The 19,631-nt window shown below is 37.0% G+C and overlaps 2 protein-coding genes and 1 long non-coding RNA gene across 5 annotated transcripts; 2 read left to right on the top strand and 1 right to left on the bottom strand.

Moving 5' to 3' along the window:
* Nucleotides 1-492: 492 nt before the first annotated feature.
* Nucleotides 493-2,072, top strand: LOC145224732 (uncharacterized). Its single transcript, XR_013859724.1, has 2 exons — nt 493-711; nt 840-2,072. It is a non-coding gene; the product is annotated as an uncharacterized LOC145224732 (long non-coding RNA).
* Nucleotides 2,073-5,097: 3,025 nt separating this feature from the next.
* LOC145222728 (cyclin-G-associated kinase-like) lies at nt 5,098-17,642 on the top strand. Of its 3 annotated transcripts, XM_080088916.1 has the most exons (22): nt 5,098-5,323; nt 5,831-5,889; nt 5,953-6,127; nt 6,367-6,506; nt 7,204-7,317; nt 7,585-7,686; nt 7,788-7,923; nt 8,329-8,441; nt 8,512-8,596; nt 11,926-12,063; nt 12,129-12,264; nt 12,449-12,584; nt 12,762-12,895; nt 13,043-13,255; nt 13,644-13,859; nt 13,928-14,121; nt 15,375-15,572; nt 15,627-15,866; nt 15,954-16,397; nt 16,466-16,614; nt 16,690-16,818; nt 16,895-17,642. In XM_080088916.1, exons 1-22 carry the CDS (start codon nt 5,203-5,205, stop codon nt 17,042-17,044), a joined length of 3,522 nt encoding a protein of 1,173 aa, XP_079945042.1. In that variant the 5' UTR covers nt 5,098-5,202; the 3' UTR covers nt 17,045-17,642. The 3 variants fall into 3 exon arrangements, with proteins under 3 accessions (XP_079945042.1, XP_079945041.1, XP_079945043.1); XM_080088915.1 differs by having other exon boundaries at nt 15,627-16,397; XM_080088917.1 differs by lacking the exons at nt 5,098-5,323; nt 5,831-5,889; nt 5,953-6,127; ... (4 more) ...; nt 8,329-8,441; nt 8,512-8,596 and adding an exon at nt 11,157-11,611 and having other exon boundaries at nt 15,627-16,397.
* A 279-nt stretch (nt 17,643-17,921) lies between these two features.
* Nucleotides 17,922-19,169, bottom strand: LOC145222730 (U6 snRNA-associated Sm-like protein LSm4). Its single transcript, XM_080088918.1, has 6 exons — nt 19,116-19,169; nt 18,933-19,034; nt 18,801-18,842; nt 18,627-18,725; nt 18,371-18,524; nt 17,922-18,253 (listed from the first exon to the last, which is right to left on the bottom strand). The coding sequence occupies exons 2-6, from the start codon at nt 18,933-18,935 to the stop codon at nt 18,168-18,170; spliced, it is 384 nt and encodes a 127-aa protein (XP_079945044.1). The 5' UTR covers nt 18,936-19,034; nt 19,116-19,169; the 3' UTR covers nt 17,922-18,167.
* Between the last annotated feature and the right edge of the window lie 462 nt (nt 19,170-19,631).

Genomic DNA, 19,631 nt, shown 5'->3' on the forward strand with positions numbered 1-19,631 from the left:
TTGATTCATTAGCACAGGGGTCCGCAAATACTTTTTGGCGCGACCCTAAAAAAATTGCTCTAAATTCTCGCGACCCAAGCACTTTGTTAGCATGTAGGTTTGTGAAAAATACTATTGTCAGTTGCTGTTTTCGCATAAAACAGTAGGTAAATGAACGTATTTATTCCAACAAATAAGAACTGTGTGCTCTGTGTTGAGAACACAGCAAATCAATTCGAGGTTTAATTTGAGAGACGACAAGCCGAAGATCGTCCTCTACTTCTAGTCTTGATCTGTATTTGCTTTAAATATAAGATAGTGCAGAAAACGCATGTCTGTTTGCACAGGTGCGCTTAGCTTATTGCATTGTTACATAATACTGTGACAGTTACGTAGTCTTATGAAACAATGCAATAATAATCAAAAGGTTGAAAAAAGCCCAAGTTGATTAATACTGTAGATGCGATACTTATATTCATGAGAAATTTAAAATATTTCGCGGCCCAGCCCGGAAGCATATTTCCAAAATGTAATCTATTTCGCATATGGGGCTTTTTTAACCAATCAGAGGGACGGATTTTTGCGGACTTTCGTTGCGTCACGTAGGCCGTTGCGTAGTGGTTTACTTTGCGTATTTTTGATGTTGTAAGGTCGTCACTGCTTTTTCAAGTCAAAATAATATTTTATTTTGAAAATATGGCGAAAATGGAAGCATTCAGTACAAAAGTGCAGGTAATGACCAGTATATAATGTATTGCAATAAACTAGACTGATTATATTTTTCTCTTTGTAAAATTACTGATATTTTGCACAGCAGCACACAGGCTACATTCAGAGAAATATATGCAATTTTGATTTAGATACCATCGCATCGTGAAAACAACAGCGCGGATAAAGCAAGCAGCAAGATAGAAGTGTTCATGTTTACTAAAATGCAATGCTTGCATGTAATGGCAACAATGAGGGCTGGTCTTTTATATTTAAAGCTACTTTTGAAAGGCTGTAAGGCTATAGAGACCTATAATCACCATCACTTACCATACTTTAAATGACATAAATATCTGAAATCAACATACTGCTTAAACTTCCAAAATGTTTACAGTGATCAGCAGTATAATCTTACACTGCAAAAAAAATTAGCTAGCTATGAAGCCAAAAAATAAAAAAGGCTGAATTCAAGCCAAAAATGGTTTGGAATGGCCCATTTTTAAAATCTTTTTAAACATGGCTTATATCAATCCAGTATCGGCTTGTAATGAGCCATGTTTCTACTTTCACACTAAAAGTTTGTTGGCTGAAAATTAAAAATGGTTTCGGCTCATTTCCAGTCAAAAAATAAGGGAAAAATGAGTCAGTACAGTTAAAGGTTGGTCCTTATGGCTCAATAGTGAGCCATTATTTTTTGCAGTGTACTATCAATTCTGTAATGAGTTGACATCTTTTGTTGTTAACAACCTTTGGATTATACAAATACCCAGTTCAAATGCTGTGTTATTTTCTTGTAACCAAGTGTTTGTGGGTGCTATTTTTTGCATTTAGTTTTTTTAATAGCATATAGGCCCATGTCAGTTGATTTGTTGACCTCTCCAATCTGTCCTAAAATTGTTTTTGGCAAGTACAGAACAATAATTGCCTATGCACCTCCTTCCAAAAAGCACTCATTTAAGTTATGGTGGGGCAAAACACATGTATCAAATCCTGAGGTTCTGTAAAAGATATTTAAAATGTGTAAACGAAAGCTTTCGTGGTCAATAGTTGGAAATAACAAAATGAAATACCATCATTCTATTTTAGATTTTGGTATAGTATGATTGTATAAACATGTTGGAAACCTCACATTAATATCCTTGTCAAAAACTAGTGTTGTTTATATTGGTGTCAAAACTACTGGTTGCCTTGACCTTGTTGTCATTAAAAAAATTTAGGCCTGAAAAACCTTTTTGTTCACTACCAATTTACCCAGTACACCAAATTTTTCATTTTCTGCAGTGTATCCGTTAAAGTGTCCTGTATAAGCCTCCCGAATTGCACTGCCTTCGTGAGTCTTGTGGTCGTATATGTGTAATTAATAAACTGGAAAATGGCAAGCATAATGATGACTTTAAAAAAGGCAGGCATAGTGTTTAACCATAAGCAAGCAGTCAATTTTAATTTGTTGTCTTTTCTTTCCACAAATATCCAAAACCATTTCATTTTTATTAAACAAACATTAATCACATTTTATCACCAATATGAAACAAGTTACACATATTAGTTTCACAAGTTAACAGATCTTTAAAATGTAACAATACTTTTCATAATCTTTTGAGACAATACATACAGATTAAAACATTTTTGGAATGAACTGTGTCAATCTGACACACTGGAATGCACTGCGTCAATCTGAAATAACTTTTTTAAGACCCCAATTATACATTAAACATAAATTTTGAAATGCTTGTGTCAGGTCAGCCAGACTTTTTCTGTAGTCTATCCTTTCCGAAGTTTGATAGTTTTGGCAATGTAGAGGTTCTTTTTTTCAGAAATGATACATAAATATATACAATCTCTTGTGAAGATTGTTCTATTGAGTTATGATATGTTCATGATCAAATTAATCATGACACAAACATCGTCGAAAATGCTGAGGCTTAAGCATACTTCCATGCGGCAACAATAAATGTCCTACAATGATACAGCATTCAATCCTGAAATAGTGTGCTTTGGATAAGAGTGGTTGTTGGCAACTGCACTTCTTTATCTGCTACAAGCAACTTGGTCCTATTTGATTGCATTTGTTAAGTTGCCTCGTTGTTAAGTTTGACTTAAACATTTATAGATACAAGGCATAGAGTGTTGAATTTAATTGCACTGGTTTTATGTTGGAATTTTTTAGGACTAGAAAATGTTTGATACACATTTATTGGAAATTAAATCGGTATAAATTAGGGCTCAAATAATTAATTTCATTGACATAGCTGTCCCCAATTTGGCTTGATACACGGTCAAAATTTGGACCAACCCCCAGTCGTCAGATTGGTTGACCAAACCAATTTTTTGACAAAAATTCAAGGTCAGATTTGGATAAATTTTTGCTGGTACAAAGACAACTTGGAATTCCAGCTTGTATCAGAGATTTCACATCTGCAGAAAGACTGTCCACTCTATCCAAGCCAATTTGACTATTCTTCTGCTGAAGTTTTTTCCTCCAAAAAACATTTCGGTTCTTTCTTTTGTTACTACCAATCCAGCAAGTGCTTCTACGAAATGTTGTGCTTCTATTTTTTTAGTTTTAGCTGCAACTTTAAAAGTCTATGGTTTTGCCTACACAACAACTAAAGTTCAGTTTTTTTAAATTTAATTACCATTACTATTAAAACTACACGCATAGTACGCATACACTGGCATCACTATAAACAATGCTATTACCATTAAAACTACATACATATGCTTAAACTGGCATAACTCTAAGCAATGCTAATAAAAAAGCTGCACCTGCGAAACGGAACTTAAAATAAGTTGATTGCATGGTTGTCAGTTGTCACGCATCGTGTCCTGTGATTGGTCAAAGGCAAAGTGTTCTCTGATTGGTTTGGTCTGACGAAGCGGCGGTGAAAACGATACCTGTGATTGGTTAAAAAAGCCCCATATGCGAAATAGATTACATTTTGGAAATATGCAGCCCGGAAGGTCTCGCGACCCACTATTTGCGGACCCCTGCATTAGCACATCCTAATGAGGTTTTACAACAGATAAAAAGAATCAAATTATTACCTAACAATAGCTCGACAATAAACATATTATTACGTCATTGGTGGATGTGTCAAAAAGCCATGATGTGATACCTTCATTGTGTCTGTTCTCTGTTGTTACATTTGTTGAGCTTTATAATGTAAGTCCCACTTCCGTTAAAAATCTTTTGGCAACCTACCCATGTGGTAGTTGTATTATTTTGCTACATTGAGATTGGCAAGAATGAGTAGCACAGGCAGATGATTTTTGTTCTGAAATACCGTTTCTGGAACGGCGTTGTGACGATAGTATTGCCCTCCCCTGTTTTTTCCCCTACGGACGCCCATGACATCAAGCGAAATAAAGGTGGAGCCTATACTCTACAGTGTAGAGTTCACCAACCCTATGCCCAGTTGCCCCTCTAGTTTACACAAAATGTTGCGCCTTATGAGGGATCTATTAAAAGTAATGCAAGACGTTTATCTAACCAATCATTACTTAACAAAGCATTGTGCAACAATCATGACATTCGACTGTTGCGTCATACGCGCCGTAATAAATGGCAGTTAGTGAACAAAGTGGTACTTCGAAGTTCGAACGCCGTACGCTAAAATGTTGTAGATCAGGGGTTTCCAACACACGGGCCACATGCGGCGCTCCATGAGTTTTTGTTTGGCCCACAAAGCATTTAAAATTAAAAGTTGCGTTTGACTAAGGGGCAAGTGTAGATGGTAGATGTCCGATTTAAAGTGTGAGTTACTAAAACGAGTGCAAAGTTTGACAGCAGTGCTTTTTTGAAACGACACAAATATTAAGCATAAAATGATGACAAAGCTGCGGCGACTGATTTTTACAAAACCTGCATTTTTTAAATTCAAGATATGCAACAAATTAGCGTACTGAGTTGTGGAAATAACAACCCAAGGAAACCAACCCCGTCGAACACATAGCTTCAACATGTTTATACTTAATTATGTTTTGAACTGGTAGCCCTTGAGCGATTTGGTTATCTTAAGGTAGCCCTCGGGTTTCAAAAGGTTGGTGACCCCTGCTCTACATCTACATGAAATGGTTATGTAAATTGATACGATCTGGTTTTGCAGCAGTGAACTCAAACTAACGAACACGACAAAAAATAAAACACACTACCCAAAGTCAAAACACATAAACAAAAATCGTTGCACGCACCAAAGTTTTGGGTTTTGATGTTGATATTGTCGAGCGACACAAAATGCCAATGCGACAGCGACACGGCCACATACGACATTTGAGACGCGACAAAAATACTGTAACTTCTAACTTGTGGGTTGTGGTTGTGGGCAACTTCAGCAAAGTGGAACTGGAACAATGGAAAATTCTTTTATTTATAAAAACGTTTTAACAGGAGTTTTCTAAAATCAGAAAGGCTATGCTTAAGGATTGTTTGTTTTGTAGAATAGATTAAGTTTATAAATAAACTGTAGTTACGTTGACATTTAAACATTCATGTGATCCTTGAATACACTCTTTGCGATGTCATTTTTTCAAGCGGCTTTGGATTTGGTTGGAGTGGGAGGGTCTGGCAACGAATTTGTTGGCTCAGTTGTTGAGCTTGGAAAACACAAGCTTTATGTTAACCGGGTCATTGCAGAAGGTAGTATGCTATAACTGTAACAAAGTTTTAATGCCTTCATTGTCTTGTGCCATTACTATGATTGCTCTTGTGCAGTGGAACAAACATTGTGTATTTTGTATGTTTCCACATATTCTACGTTGGGTAATTGTTCCAGGGGCCAGCAACCTTTAAATGCCGCATGCAAATTACTTGTTTTGTCACAATGATGCCAGCTGTTTTTGAATGTATCAGAAAGGGTGTAGAATTGTGCACATGTGTATAGGCTTGGTTTTAGAGACAACACCATCATAACAACTTAAAAATAACCAAATGTGACAAGGTAAATTATGTCATGTTTATGTCTTTTTCATGAAACTAATTAGTCCTGAGCAAAGGTACTTTTTAAATACTGCGACCAATTTGCATCTTGGCCAACTACTTAGTTTGCCCTTAACTTTAATCTGCTGTTGGGTTAAACAGGGTAGATGACGCCCATATTGCACATATAAATACAAAGAATTTGGCTGATTTCTCTTTTTATTTTAGGTGGTTTTGCTATCGTTTATGAAGCAAGCGATGGTGGCGGTAAAGCATATGCTTTAAAGGTGTGTTTACAGGATAATGGAATATCCAATCTTGGACTTTAAACATGTGCTTTAATATCACAGCGTTTGTTGTCTCATGAAGAAAGCAAGAGTAAAGAAATAATTCGGGAAATCCAGTTTTTAAAGCGATTATCTGGACATCCAAACATTGTAAGATTTGTGTCGGCAGCTTCCATCTCCAAGGAAGAATCTGGTCAGAACCAAGATGAATACTTGCTTTGCACTGAATTGTGTGCAGGTTAGTTTTCACAAAACTCCTCTTTAGATGTTACATTTGTATTTTTTTGTACAACTCTATTGCAAACTTGCATGGGTTTTGTCAGGAATAATAATATTTATGGACAAATTTCTATCATTTACTTGTTATACATTTGCTTCTTGAAAGTTCTTGTGATAACAAAGGAATTTGTTGCTTTGGGCCTATTATGACTTTTGAATTTGTGTAGCATTGTTAAGAGAACAATACCTTGTTTCCAGGTGGACAGTTGGTAGATGTAATGCGCAGGTGTGGAGGGCCACTTCCAATTAATGATTTAATCCGTGCTTACTATCAAACCTGCTCAGCAGTACAACATCTCCACAAACAGAACCCACCTGTTATACACAGAGATCTCAAAGTAGGTTATATCTGGTATATATATAACTGGTTGTGCGTCTTTTGATGTTGCAGTGCAGCTTGATGCTTTAAATTAATTGTAGTTAAAATTGTATGCATTTAAATCATTAGTAGTAAAAGGTATGAACCAGTGTTTCATACCGGAACGGAACGTTATACCGGAACAAAATAAATAATTTTTTGGTCAAATACCGGAACGAAATACCGAAATAAAAAAAATTCAAGATACCGGAACGGAACGAAATACCGTTATTTTTTATTCCGGTATTTCGTTCTGGACATTTATCATGAAACAATTGCTGAAAATTTCGCGCCGTTGAACTATAATAAAAATTGAAGCTCCACAATTTACATCCGTTTGACCATCAGCATTGATAAATGTTATGTGACGTAACAACTACCGACAATAATTGTTGTGTGTTGCAACTTTTTTTCTTTTTCGCTTAATAGTTGTAAAGACCACAAACAAATGTTCTTTTGTTAAGACCGAAATACCGAAAACTACCGTTATAAATTTATTTCGGTCAGACCGGAACGAAATGAAAATATCGGTCCAGAACGAAATAACGAAATAAATAATTTGCTCAGAACGAATAACGTTATTTGATTTCGTTCCGTTCCGGTATGAAACATTGGTATAAAATGAACCACAAACTTAATAAAGCAACAATGCCAACATTTTATCCATTTTCATTTAGGTTGAAAATTTACTCTTGACTTCAGAGGGAATCATAAAGTTGTGTGATTTTGGCAGTGCCACTACAACTGCTCATTATCCTGATCATACATGGTCAGCTGCCAAAAGATCACAGGTGATAATGATATGATGTGAAGCAGTATAGTGTATTGGCTGAAATGCTATGGGTCTTTGTGTATGATAAAATGGATAGATATGTGACAACTTGTATGGGGATGTATGGATTTCTGCCCATGAAAACTGACATTGTAAATAAAATCTTGACAAACATGAAATACAATGCAAAATGTTGCAATCACCATTTACCCCGTTTCGATTTACACAATGGCACATGTGAATTCAACATGATACCCTTTTTATTAAAGTTGAATTGATGTTGTAGGTTGAGGATGAAATTCTCAGAAATACGACACCCATGTATCGGACACCTGAAATGATTGACATGTACAGCAACTATCCAATTTCAGAAATGCAGGATGTTTGGGTAACAATGAATAAAAAACTTTAACTGCTTTACATACTGAAATGTTCTTTTCACAATGCATCTGACAGTAAAGTTTCAACCTATGCTTTTGTATTGCGCAGGCATTAGGGTGCATCCTGTATCTTCTGTGTTTCAAAAAACATCCATTTGATGATTCTGCACGACTAGCAATTCTAAATGGAAATTTCACTATTCCTTCAAGCGACAAGCAGTACACAATGTTTCATTCCTTGATAAGTAAGTTTGGTTTATGTGTTTCACACCAGATCTGTTCAAACAATACAAACGGGGTTGGCACCCTAAGGCTTCAGAGCCTGTAGCTCTCTAGAGAATTTTGCTGCTCCCAACAAGGAAATATATCTGTACCAGCATTAAAAAAGAAAAATACATTATGCCAAATATATCACAGGCTTAATTTAGAGAATTCAGGAGACCATTTCGGGCCTTGCTGATCTGGCAGTACTACATTTTTATTATTCTTTAAATAATTGACCCCCACACCAAGTATTATATTTTGAAATATATAAATGTACAAATATGTTAGTTTGTCTTTTCTGAATGTTTTGTTTGTAACTTGTGTATTTGGGAAAACTGCATGAAGGTTGTTATGTACTTGTCTAGTGATTACATTTTTGTTTACAGAGGCAATTTTGCAAATAAATCCTGACAACCGTCCGCCTGCTGCAGTCATCTGTGAGCAAATGGTTGAGTTTGCTGCATCTCGAAATATCAACCCAAAAACTCCGATTGACCTGGTAAGTCATTAATTTGTTAAATGTCACATAAATTTTAAATTAGGTTATTAAGTCCAACAATCTAAAACAGTGTGAGAAATCAACAAATTGGTCAAGTACAGCACCACAGAAATCCCAGAATGACTCTACGACACAACCATCAACTGCTGTGAATGGTAAGTTATCTCCAAATTACAAGGATGAACTTTGTGTTTAAATTGATAAACATGGATACTTATAGTTATTTTATTATTATTATTGTGATTTGTTAAACTTGGTTTGTGCAGATTTGTATCCATTCTAAACTTATGACAGGGTGTACTTGGAAAGAAAACATTCAGCTAGTTATCAGCATTGAATCGAAACAGGCTTTTGGCAATACATTTTACAAATTCAGTATTCCAGCACATGACAAATACACTACTTGTGGCATGATAAGCTACTCACTTGAATGTTTTTTTTTTCTAATTACCTTGTTCAGGATGTCATACTTCTTAACTATTTAAGTCACTTAATTCTGATGAAATCAAGTAGTTCTTGTCACTAGTGGCAGTGTTGAGCCAAACTGTGTTTTCAGACATTGTCTGCAGTAATAAAGGGGACTAGCCTGTGTGGAACGGACTTGATTTTTATTTTGAAGTTCAATTTAACCATTTGGGCGCACTATTCATCAAGCGTCAACCAGTGATCCAACTACGTGGATGTAATGTGCAACGTATAGTACAATTAATTTGGTCTTGTGGCATACTTAATTTAATCCGGGCGAAAATGTAGATTCTTTGAATACGTTTTTAGTTTGTTGTTGGTTCTGTGGCATTCAACGGTTAAAGTTCGTCCAAATGCCTGTCGAATGTCGTCACGTTGTTATCTCGATAGTTGCAAGTGGCTGACGTCAATTGCCAGTCGGATTATCCAACACAGCAAGACATATCTAATTCACTACTGTCAGACTGACTTGACGTAGATCTACCGAGTTCGGTGTGTGATGGAATATGAGTGTTCTTCATGTTTATTTTTGGTATCAGTTCAGGAAGAGAAGAAATTGACGCGATTGTGTATCCAGGATATCCTTAGCTGTCGGTTTAATCTAAACGTCCTACCAGTGACGTGAAATATATGCACATTGATACCCCGTGTAGCGATGGTGATTTGCTTGTAATATGGTTAGGAAGATTCGGGAAAGGATTAACTGTGGTTATAGTTATTGCCAAGGCTTAAGAGTTTTACTTTTCGAAAGAGCAAGGTTTGAGAATGCACAACAGGCAACAGTATAATTCTTTGTTCTTACCACCATGCCATTATAGCGGTAACGGGCTGCCATTGGGAGTAGATTCTTGATGTTAACCACATTTTGACGCACACTACACTGGAATATGTCAGTAGCCAGAGAGGGCCTTAGCAATGCATGAAGTCGGTTTTTAGTTTAAAGAAAGCAACACCATCAGTTGTATAGTGTAGCTTTTGTTATTCGTGTAGGATCTCTTTATTGATCCAATAGGGCGAACAATTTATAAATGTTAACGTGCCATCCCGGTCACGGTATGTGTTCGTTTTTCACTCGAGTTTTGTTTAGCTAGCTATAATTGCTAAGAACGTCCCACTGGTCTCTCTTTATTGTCCCCTTCTGCAATTAGGCAAAGTGCCCTGGTGGGCCAAACGCAAATCGATGTTTCAGTTATTGAAATCAATCGAACTGCGGCTTGTGTAGAAAACTCTATGAGGCAAGGTTTGCTGCAAAAGAGCACCGTTTTATTACTTAGAGATTTTCCGTGCGAGCCTAATTTGCAAGATGTTAAAAAGCAGCGTCAGCAGTTTCGTCCTTGGATGAATTGTCTTTGTCTTGCGTTAAATACAGCAGCTAAGTTTATCGCATTGACGTTATGTATCATTAGCCTTATAGGCAGGGTTGCCATACCGTCCTTATTTCTAAGATTTCTCCTTATTTTGAAGGGCTATGTCTTAGAAAAGTTCATTGTCCTTATTTTTGAAATGAGTCCTTCTTTTGTCTTATTTTCAACAATTACAAGTCAAATGCCTGCTTCCAGTAAAAGTAAACCAAGACCTGAGCTGTTGTGAGATGCACGAAGTATTGTTCACGAACGAGGAGTTGCTGAAACAGATTGTTTCTGGCCAAAAATATGGCATATGTTATGTCATGGCTCATAATAATGCAAAGATTTGTTCAAAAACGTTTGTTTCAATTCGTATGCAAGTTTAATTTTTTGGTTGTCCTTATTTTTGGTTTCAAGTCAATGGCAACCATGCTTATAGGGGTAACGCGAAGAGTTTCTTAGTATTTTTAGACCGCAGTAGCAACGAGTTCAAGTTGTTTCGATATCCACGTTTGTTTAGGCTACTGTTCGTACTTGGAAAGTCTGAACGATAAAAAAAGTTGAGAAAAATTTGCGTTGCGAAGTGCCCTCGTCCGACTCTTATTGCCACTTACAGTTGCTCTTGGCGTGTCTATCGATCAACGAAGGAAATGAAGCACACTGATTCGGTACGAATCATCGATTTTATGTTTCATCTATTGTTATAGACATGCCGCTGCGTTAATCAGGACACACGCAACACAAGCACGCAGTTTTACTGACCGCCAAATTTGCAGATTTACAGCAGGTCATAGGGCTTGCTTTTTAGTGAACTTACGCGTAAAGGTTCATCCATTATTTACCAGCGACGCCGCTCTCCACGTGGAAAGAAGAATAGTCAATCAACACTGGCTCTGAATTATCAGTGTTTTTCTATGCAGGCGTACTGGACTTTTTCTGAGTAAAATTTGTAGGCAGTTTTGTGTAACTAAGTAGGAAATGTGATTACTGTGGGTGTGTGGGGACAAGGTTGAAGAATTACTTTACCTGAAGACAGAATGTTCACTAGCTTTATAAACAAAGCTATTATCAACCAAAGCCAGTTAGTGAAGACACAGAACCGCAATGGCTTTGCCAAACCAGAATCACCATCACACAACAATAATGCTATAGGAAACTGCAGTGATTTAAATGAGGAACAGAATTTAAAACACAAACTAAACAGTTTGAATAAGAAGCCATCTTCTAATTGGGGATCATTTGGCCAGTGCAAATACAACCGAATACAAACTGATGATGAAGCTCTATGTCTGTCAGATGATGAGTTTCTTGATATTTCTGATGATGTGGATTGTATATTAGATTCTTTCAATGATGATGGTGCTTACCAAGAGTATAGCAATTTGTTGACAGTATTTCATAACATAGACTTAATATGCAAATATTGAAAGCAATAGGCAGAAACAACATTAAAAATGTAACTTGAACTAATAATATCTATAAAAGTAATCCCCAAGTTATTGATTTAAACACTTGTTTGTATTTTCAACTAATTGTATCTTCTGCAAATACGCTTGATCATTTACAGCACATTCTAAATTTACATTCTAAAAACTATAAATGTTTTTAGACTATGTAGGCATGATCAATATATAGATTGATTATGGAGTGTAATGCTTAGTATACAATTTCAGGCGCAAGTGCAGACTCAAGTGGCTTGTTCAGTATGGTGAAGGGTGGAGCAGGAAAGTTGTTCACCAACATCAGGGATACAGTGGCTAACTATACAAAGTCAGACCTGGACATCACCTATGTCACATCCAAACTGGCTGGTAGGTTGTGTGAAAAAAAGCAGGGAAAAACTTTGCAAACGATTAACTACAATAAAACTTTTTAGTGATGTCCTTTCCTGCGGATGGCATGGAAGCTGCATACAAAAACAACATTGATGATGTTTGTTCCTATTTTGATGCAAGACACAAAGACCATTATGCAGTCTTCAATCTATCAAATAGACAATATAATGTTGCAAAGTATGTATCTAGCCAAATAGGGTGTCTGTTGTGAAAAATGTTTGCCAATTTTATCACCTATTTTTAATAAAAGCGGCAGTGCTCTGGCACTTTGCCAACTTTAGGACACAGCTAAAAACCATGCAAGCTTAAGAGGTATTGTCTTGGTCAACAACTGAGGATTCTATTTATTTATATTCTTTAGATTTCATCACAGAGTTGTTAACATTGGATGGTCAGGAAAATATGCTCCAACACTGAAACTGTTGTTTTCCGCATGTAAACATATTGTCCAGTGGTTACGAAAGGATCCAAACAATGTTGCTGTAGTTCACTGTGTTGTAAGTTGCATTTGACTAATGAAGGTCAATAATCACAGTAAAATAATTGTAATCACAAGGTTGAAGGTTCCTGTCAAAATTTTTATCTGGTTTAAATTGTCAGTCATGCACAGTACAGTTCTTTGAAAAATGGTATTTGTTTTCTACTTGCATTTTCTAACATACAACTTGTTAAAGGATGGAAAAGCGCAGTCAGCAGTGGTTGTGTCTGCTGTCCTGGTCTTGTGTGGCCTTTTCACGACAGCTGAAGCTGCGTTGTTCATGTTTAGCATTAAAAGGGGACCACCAGGAATAATGCCATCATACAGAAGGTAAAGACAAACTTTCTTTAGATGTGTTTCCATGTCAAGTTTCAATTTTATCCTTTCACCTATTATGATGCTGGTCTAAAGTCTGCACATTAAAGATTTAAAACTAAAAGTGTCACACATTGTAAGGAAAATACTTGGATACTGTAGATACATCGAATACATTTGCAACATGGCTTCGCCTGAAAAACCTTTAAGTGGAGAGGTGGAATATCCCCATGCTTGTCATGTCACCATCAAACGAGTGGAAATGTCACCTGTCCCTTTGTTCAACCGTGCACGATCGGGGTGCAAACCCTTCTGTGAAGTGAATGTTGGAGAAACCCGTGTTGTTTCAACTTCCTCTGATTTTGAGTCAATGAGGTACTTGATTGCTATTTAATTTCAAGGCTACCTGAACTAGTTTTCAAGTTTGCACTGACTGGTATGGGCAGACTATGGCACTCCAGTTTGTTTGGGTATGCTGAAAAACGTGCATCACTACACAATGCTACAATTCGACCTAAACCACAGTGGAACTGGATATACAATGGCCAACCAACTGCTTTGAAACCAAACTGGTTTCATCTCACTGTCGCTATATGATTGTGAAAGTTTTTGCATCTGATTTTTATTTCATGTTTAATTACAATTTAGTGTGATTAATGCATTATAGTTGTTACTGTCTCAAAGAAAACATTTAGTTTTTAGTCACTTCACTGCTTGAAAAATATGAGAACATCTTGTTGATTTTATCATTTTTTGTTTTTAGGGAGTTTAGTGCAGAAGAAGAAAAAGCAATCATTGATATTGGTGCAAGAGTTGGTGGAGAGACTGGGTCTGATGTTACCATAACTCTTTTTCATGCCCGACAAATCTTGGGTGGAAAACTTCAGTTGCAAGGCAAACAATCTGGAATCCGAATGTTTCAAGTCCAGTTCAACACAGGCTTTGTGCCGTTAAATGCCACAAAAGTGCAGTTTAAAACGTAAGCACACAATACTTGTACCCAACCTTTTTATCTTTTTTCCAAAATTTTTGTTGTTGTTTCTTTAGGTATGATTTGGATGCTCGAGACATTCAAGAAAAATATCCTGAGGGTTTCAAAGTTACCATCCATGTTGAAATACATGGTGATAGTAGAAGGTCCCTACAGTCTGACTTGTGGTCAGGGATTCCCAAAAAAGGCCTAACTCCAAAATTGTTGTTCAGTGACAGAGAAGAACAACAAGAAGTTTTACAAAAATTTGGTAAGTTGTTAGTCCTATTTAATTATGGGTCCCCTTCCCTGAAGGGGACACATGTTGATTTTACTCGATTTTTTTTTCTTTTTTTTTTTTTTCTTCCCTGAAGTTTGTCCACCCCATTTTGCCATGAAATGTTTGATGGATTTCGATGAAACTTTCAGAGATGGTAAATGTGGTTATGCAGATGTGCCATCTACTTTGTTTGACTTGGTAACCCCAGTATTTACCCCGCTAGACCCCAAAATGTAAAACGTTTTTGTAGGTTGATGAGCACCACAAACAGAAAATTTCTGTAGTGTAATAAAGCCAACAGAACATATGGGACTTGTGATTGTGCATTATTTGGTGGACGTTTTTGCACATGGCAACAGAGGGATGTTAACAGCCTAATGACGTCAGAAGCGTTAACGAATGTTGCTTGTAACACCTCTAGTGGTCAGAATTTTAAACATTGGCCGATTTGGATAAAATTTTACAGGACTGTTGTTTGGGTCATTGTGGTTTCAAATTTTATACTTTTGGGTGTAGAACCCCACCAGTTACTAACCCCCTAAAATGGGTAAAAATTTGAAAACATTGTCGGAATTAAATGAAATTTGGACAGCTTGCAGAGTTTGTCATTTATAGGTGTCGATTGTTGTGTTTAACCCTGTAGTTCCAATATTTACCCCTCTTGCCCCCTAGTATGGGTAAATTTTTTAAACAATGTCTGAATTGGATGAAATTTGGACAACTTATGGAGTGTGCCATTTATAGTTGTTGATTGTTGTGTTCCACCCTGTCAACCAAACATTTACCCCACTAGCCCCCCAAAATGGGTCCATTTTTTAAACAATAATGTTGGAATTGATTGATTTTTTTTTCAGATAGAACACAAAATAAAAACACCTTGAAAAATGTATTAATGAAATGAAATTTGAATAGTTTGTACTCCATATAGCATATTTATTTTTGCACAGTACCGATCACTGTGTTTGACCTTGCGATACCAAAACTTTCCATACTTATCTCTTGAAATGCATTATTTACAAATTTGCATGTGTGGGGACCCATAAGTTTCTGCTTGCAGAAACAACCAAGGTTATAAAAGACAGTGGATGTTATGGGACCCAATATAAAATAAATGTGGGAAATATTTTAATGTTTTAAAATAGGTTATGGTGTATATACAATGTCAATATGTGCTAAGCCACCCTTCTAGTGTTTACCTAAATCTTATCAAATAACAGTTCACTCAAAAACATTTACAATCAAAGGTCACAAAGAGGATGAAATCCAGTCTTCCATCTCATATGACAGTGATTTTAAACCATCCAAGAAGCCAAGTCATGAGGCAAAAAGTGCAGCTTCAGCTCCTGAAACCAACAAGCCTGAGGGTGGTTTCTTTTCAACACTTGACTGGGAAGAACCAAGTAATCCAGCTGGCAGCGCTCCCCAAAATCCACCATCCACAGGTAAAACATGTTTGTGATGAAAAATGCACAAATAATAGAACTGTTTTATTTTAGACCCCAACGCTCGAGTGCCAAATGCCACCTTTGAGGCCAATTTTCAAGACAACCTTCCAGGTTCAGCCGTTCCAGGTGATGTAGACCTTCTTGGTTTAACTTCAAGTGCTCCACCCGCTCCGACTGAAATACACAAGCCTGCAACAGCCACCAATTTTGACCTGTTGTCAGGCATTGACCAACAAACTTCCAACACAACTTCAAACCACACTGCTGAACCTGATCTACTTGGAGGTTTAGGTAACACTGAAACGCAAGCCAGTGCGATGAAAACCCAACAAAAACAGACATTTGACCCTTTTTCTTCATTCTCTTCCCCTCCACCAGTGTCTTCAGCCAACACAAAAGCTTCCACAAATGTGTTGGGTGAGTTTGATGGATTTGATCCATTCGGAAACAATGATGCACCTTCTGCTGCCCCAAAACCTGCTAGACCTGCCCCTGTCCCACCAAAACAAGATCTCTTTGATCCTTTTGCTCCGGCAGGTGGGTCTGCCACTCCTCACCTGATGCAGGGTTGGGCAGGTGCTAGCAGAACAACACCGCAAGAAACCAGTAAAGACACTGCAAAAAGCTCAGACCCATTTGCAGACCTTGGAAGTTTTGGGTCACAGAAACCCAGTACTAAAACTGCCGGAGGGTTTGCCACACCCCAACCAAAGCCAAGTGGCAGCATGCCGGGACCTGTTGGGCCGAATGTTTCTTCACAAAGGTCCCAACCAAACTATTTTGGGGCCAACTTTGGTTCTTCCAGTCAAACTTGGAAAGCAAGTAAGTGTATGCTTTTAAAAAAAATAAAATACACTGTTTGTTAAATGTTCGCATGGATGTTAATGTAGATGTAAAGCCCCAGTTTAAAGAAGATGCATTTGATGACTTGCTGGCTGGAAGTGGATTTACTGCAAAGAAAAAGGAGGAAGCAAGAAGAAAACTTGCGGACCTGAAGCGTGAAGCACAGTCAGAAAATATTGATCCAGAAAAGCTTAAGGTATTTATTGGAAGAGAACATGAATGGGGGACATAATGACTGTGATGTTGTGAAATGAAACTTAACTGTCTTCAGATTTTGAACTGGATTGAAGGCAAGGAGCGCAATATAAGAGCCTTGATATCAACTTTACACACAGTCCTGTGGGAGGGTGAAACCAAATGGAAACCCTGTGGAATGCACCAGCTTGTTCAACCCAATGATGTAAGTTTTGATTATACTATTCAAATTATCGGAGCAAATTTATCATGAATGTTTATGAATGCTTTGTGCTGTTTAGGTGAAAAAGATGTACAGGAAAGCTTGCCTTGTAATACACCCAGACAAGGCTACGGGTAAACCACACGAAGAATATGCCAAGCTTATCTTCATGGAGTTAAATGACGCATGGGCTGACTTTGAGGAAAAGGGCATGCAAGCCCTGTTTTAATGCTTGTGCACAAAGATACAAGCCCAAAATCATGTTTTACCAGCCAAATACTGTCTGGTGCATATTGTTAGGTTTACTAGCCCCGTTTTATTGGTTGCACTTGCTTTCAACATACTGATGTAGGTATATTTTGTTGTCATATGTTTTTGTCTTAATATATGTATATTTTAGACATGTTTGTTGTCCTTCCTTCTGGTGCAACACCTTCATTTATATGTGTAGTTCGGATATGTCTTCACATTTAGGATCAAAAGTTAAATTAATCTGCTTTTTATTTTGGGCCCCATGTATGTACAGTTTTTGATTTGAAGGGGTGTTTTCCATGTTATTAAACATATTGTGCAATATTTACATTCAAAACAGGCTGTTGTGTTTATTTACATTCAAACAGCTTCTGACATTAATTTCCCCATGTTTGTTTAATATGGCTCTCATGGTAGTGGTGCATTGTGTCCCCCTAACTGCACTAAGCTCTCCTATATGTGTATGTAATGGTGCTTGTGTCCATCAATAACAATGGAGTTAAATTAACTGCAGTGTCAACCTGTAAACATACTGGTTTTGCGTTTGATTGACATATTAAAATTTAAGCATTTTGTTGTTTTGTATGAAGTATAATACTGTAAAGTGACTACAAAGATGGATGAATAGTAACAGCTGTGTACATTCCAGCACAGGCAGCAATACATGGATAAAGAAGGCTAATGTGGTGCAGCTAAATCATTTGACAATTTTAAGAATATGTATTGGAACTTCCTTGTAGCATAACCCCACACATAACGAGTTTAAACAGAGGTTGTTACATTCACAATATATTATCATGCAGCACATCTACTCATACAAATCAAGTTTGTACAGCTTTGTTCTACTTCATATATAAAGTCATAGAAATAAGGTTTTATTGTGAACATAACCAGTTGTTTTGTAATGAAGTCTGTGGGTAAAATACATTAATACACAAACCATCTGTGCATTCACTTCTGCAATAACAAAGAAAAAATATCAAAGGGAAAAGGACCCACATGTGTTCAATCAACCCAATCCACTTCGCATATGGTTTGAAGGCAGCCTCTGTTCAGGCCGAATGCTGCTTGCACACAGGCATGTATGTATATATGTGAGCTTATTCCCGTTGCCTTCCACGGCCTGGCTTTTTTGGTTGTCCTTTAGCACCACCAGGTGCACCTCGACCTCTTGCTCCAAAAGCACCTTTAAAAACATAACACTTCATGTACAGTGACCACTTATTTATATACAGGATAACAACTGGTAATATATAATAAACTTGAAACACTGATTAAAACAACAGATACAGCAATACCATACCCTTTCCTCTTCCCCTCGATGCTCCACCTCGTCCCCTTCCCTTGCCCATTGAATCTTCCTTAACCATGTCAATGACTTCATCAGGGATTCTGAGGTATTTTATAGTGCTGCCACGAATGTAGCACTCTGGCATTCTCCAAAAGTGGTCACCATCCTAAAATAATTTAAGCTTGGTTTTTACAATGAAAAACTTAACAGTAGCATTTACTAAATGTGAGACATGCGAAACTAAACGGTTGCAGTTTTGAACACTTACCCTAGAGGTGCAAATAACTTCACGGAGGTTTATGTTCATCCAATTGTCACAACTTACAAGATGACCATTGTAGGTCTCTCCATTCTTTAACTCAACAAGCTGTGAAAACGCAAACATATTGTTAAAAAAGGAGTCACAATATGAACGTATACGTTCATTACCACATTTACATACCATAGGATGATTAACTGCCGTTTTTAGAAGTGACAGAGGAAGCTGAAAAACAATTTAACTCAAGAATAAGAAACAGAGCTAAACAAGTTTTGCTACAAACAAAAACTATGGAACACGTGAATGAACTCATACCATCGTTTCCGCTTCTTCAAAACAAGCTTTGTGGGATAATTGTCTTTCACCTGAACTGAAGTAGGCAAGTCAGACTCCGAATTCCTAGTTCTCACGCTGAAGCTAAACGTTTGCAAAACGAAATACACTTGGGTTGAGTTACGCTTCGCGGTTACCAAAATCCGGGTCACTGGAGCTTCTTACCGTATTTTTTTCTGCCCAGTGCAATCTCAATTAGCTTTAAATACATACATTCGTTCACAAATAAAAGCAGCAATATACGACACATAAAAATCTATCTGATTTTTTTTTTTTTTTTTTTTTTTTCTGGTGTAACAACAAGTTGTTCGCTGTTTTCAACTGTAAACTACCTCAAATGGAAAATGAAAGTACAACGCCTGTATACATTTTATCAACACTTGTCCAACGGTCCAGCCACAGGCACCGAGTTTTACACAAATGAAAGGTGGCGGAGGAAGAAAATATGACGTCACTTGTGCGTACAATCATAAGATTTCACCTCACAGCCTAACAAACTTCCAATAGCAAAATCACAAACAAAAGAAATTTGTAAAACAAAATTAATTTGGAACACGTTGCTGTATCGTTTAAAAAAATTTTCGTCACGTTGTTGTTGCTTTGTATTACCCGAGATAGCCATTTATTACAACACATACGCTTGTACACAATAATGGCCAAACATTTACTGGTAAACAATTG

Source organism: Phallusia mammillata, chromosome 4 (assembly GCF_965637545.1).
Source record: "Phallusia mammillata chromosome 4, kaPhaMamm4.hap1.1, whole genome shotgun sequence".
NCBI lineage: Eukaryota > Metazoa > Chordata > Ascidiacea > Phlebobranchia > Ascidiidae > Phallusia > Phallusia mammillata.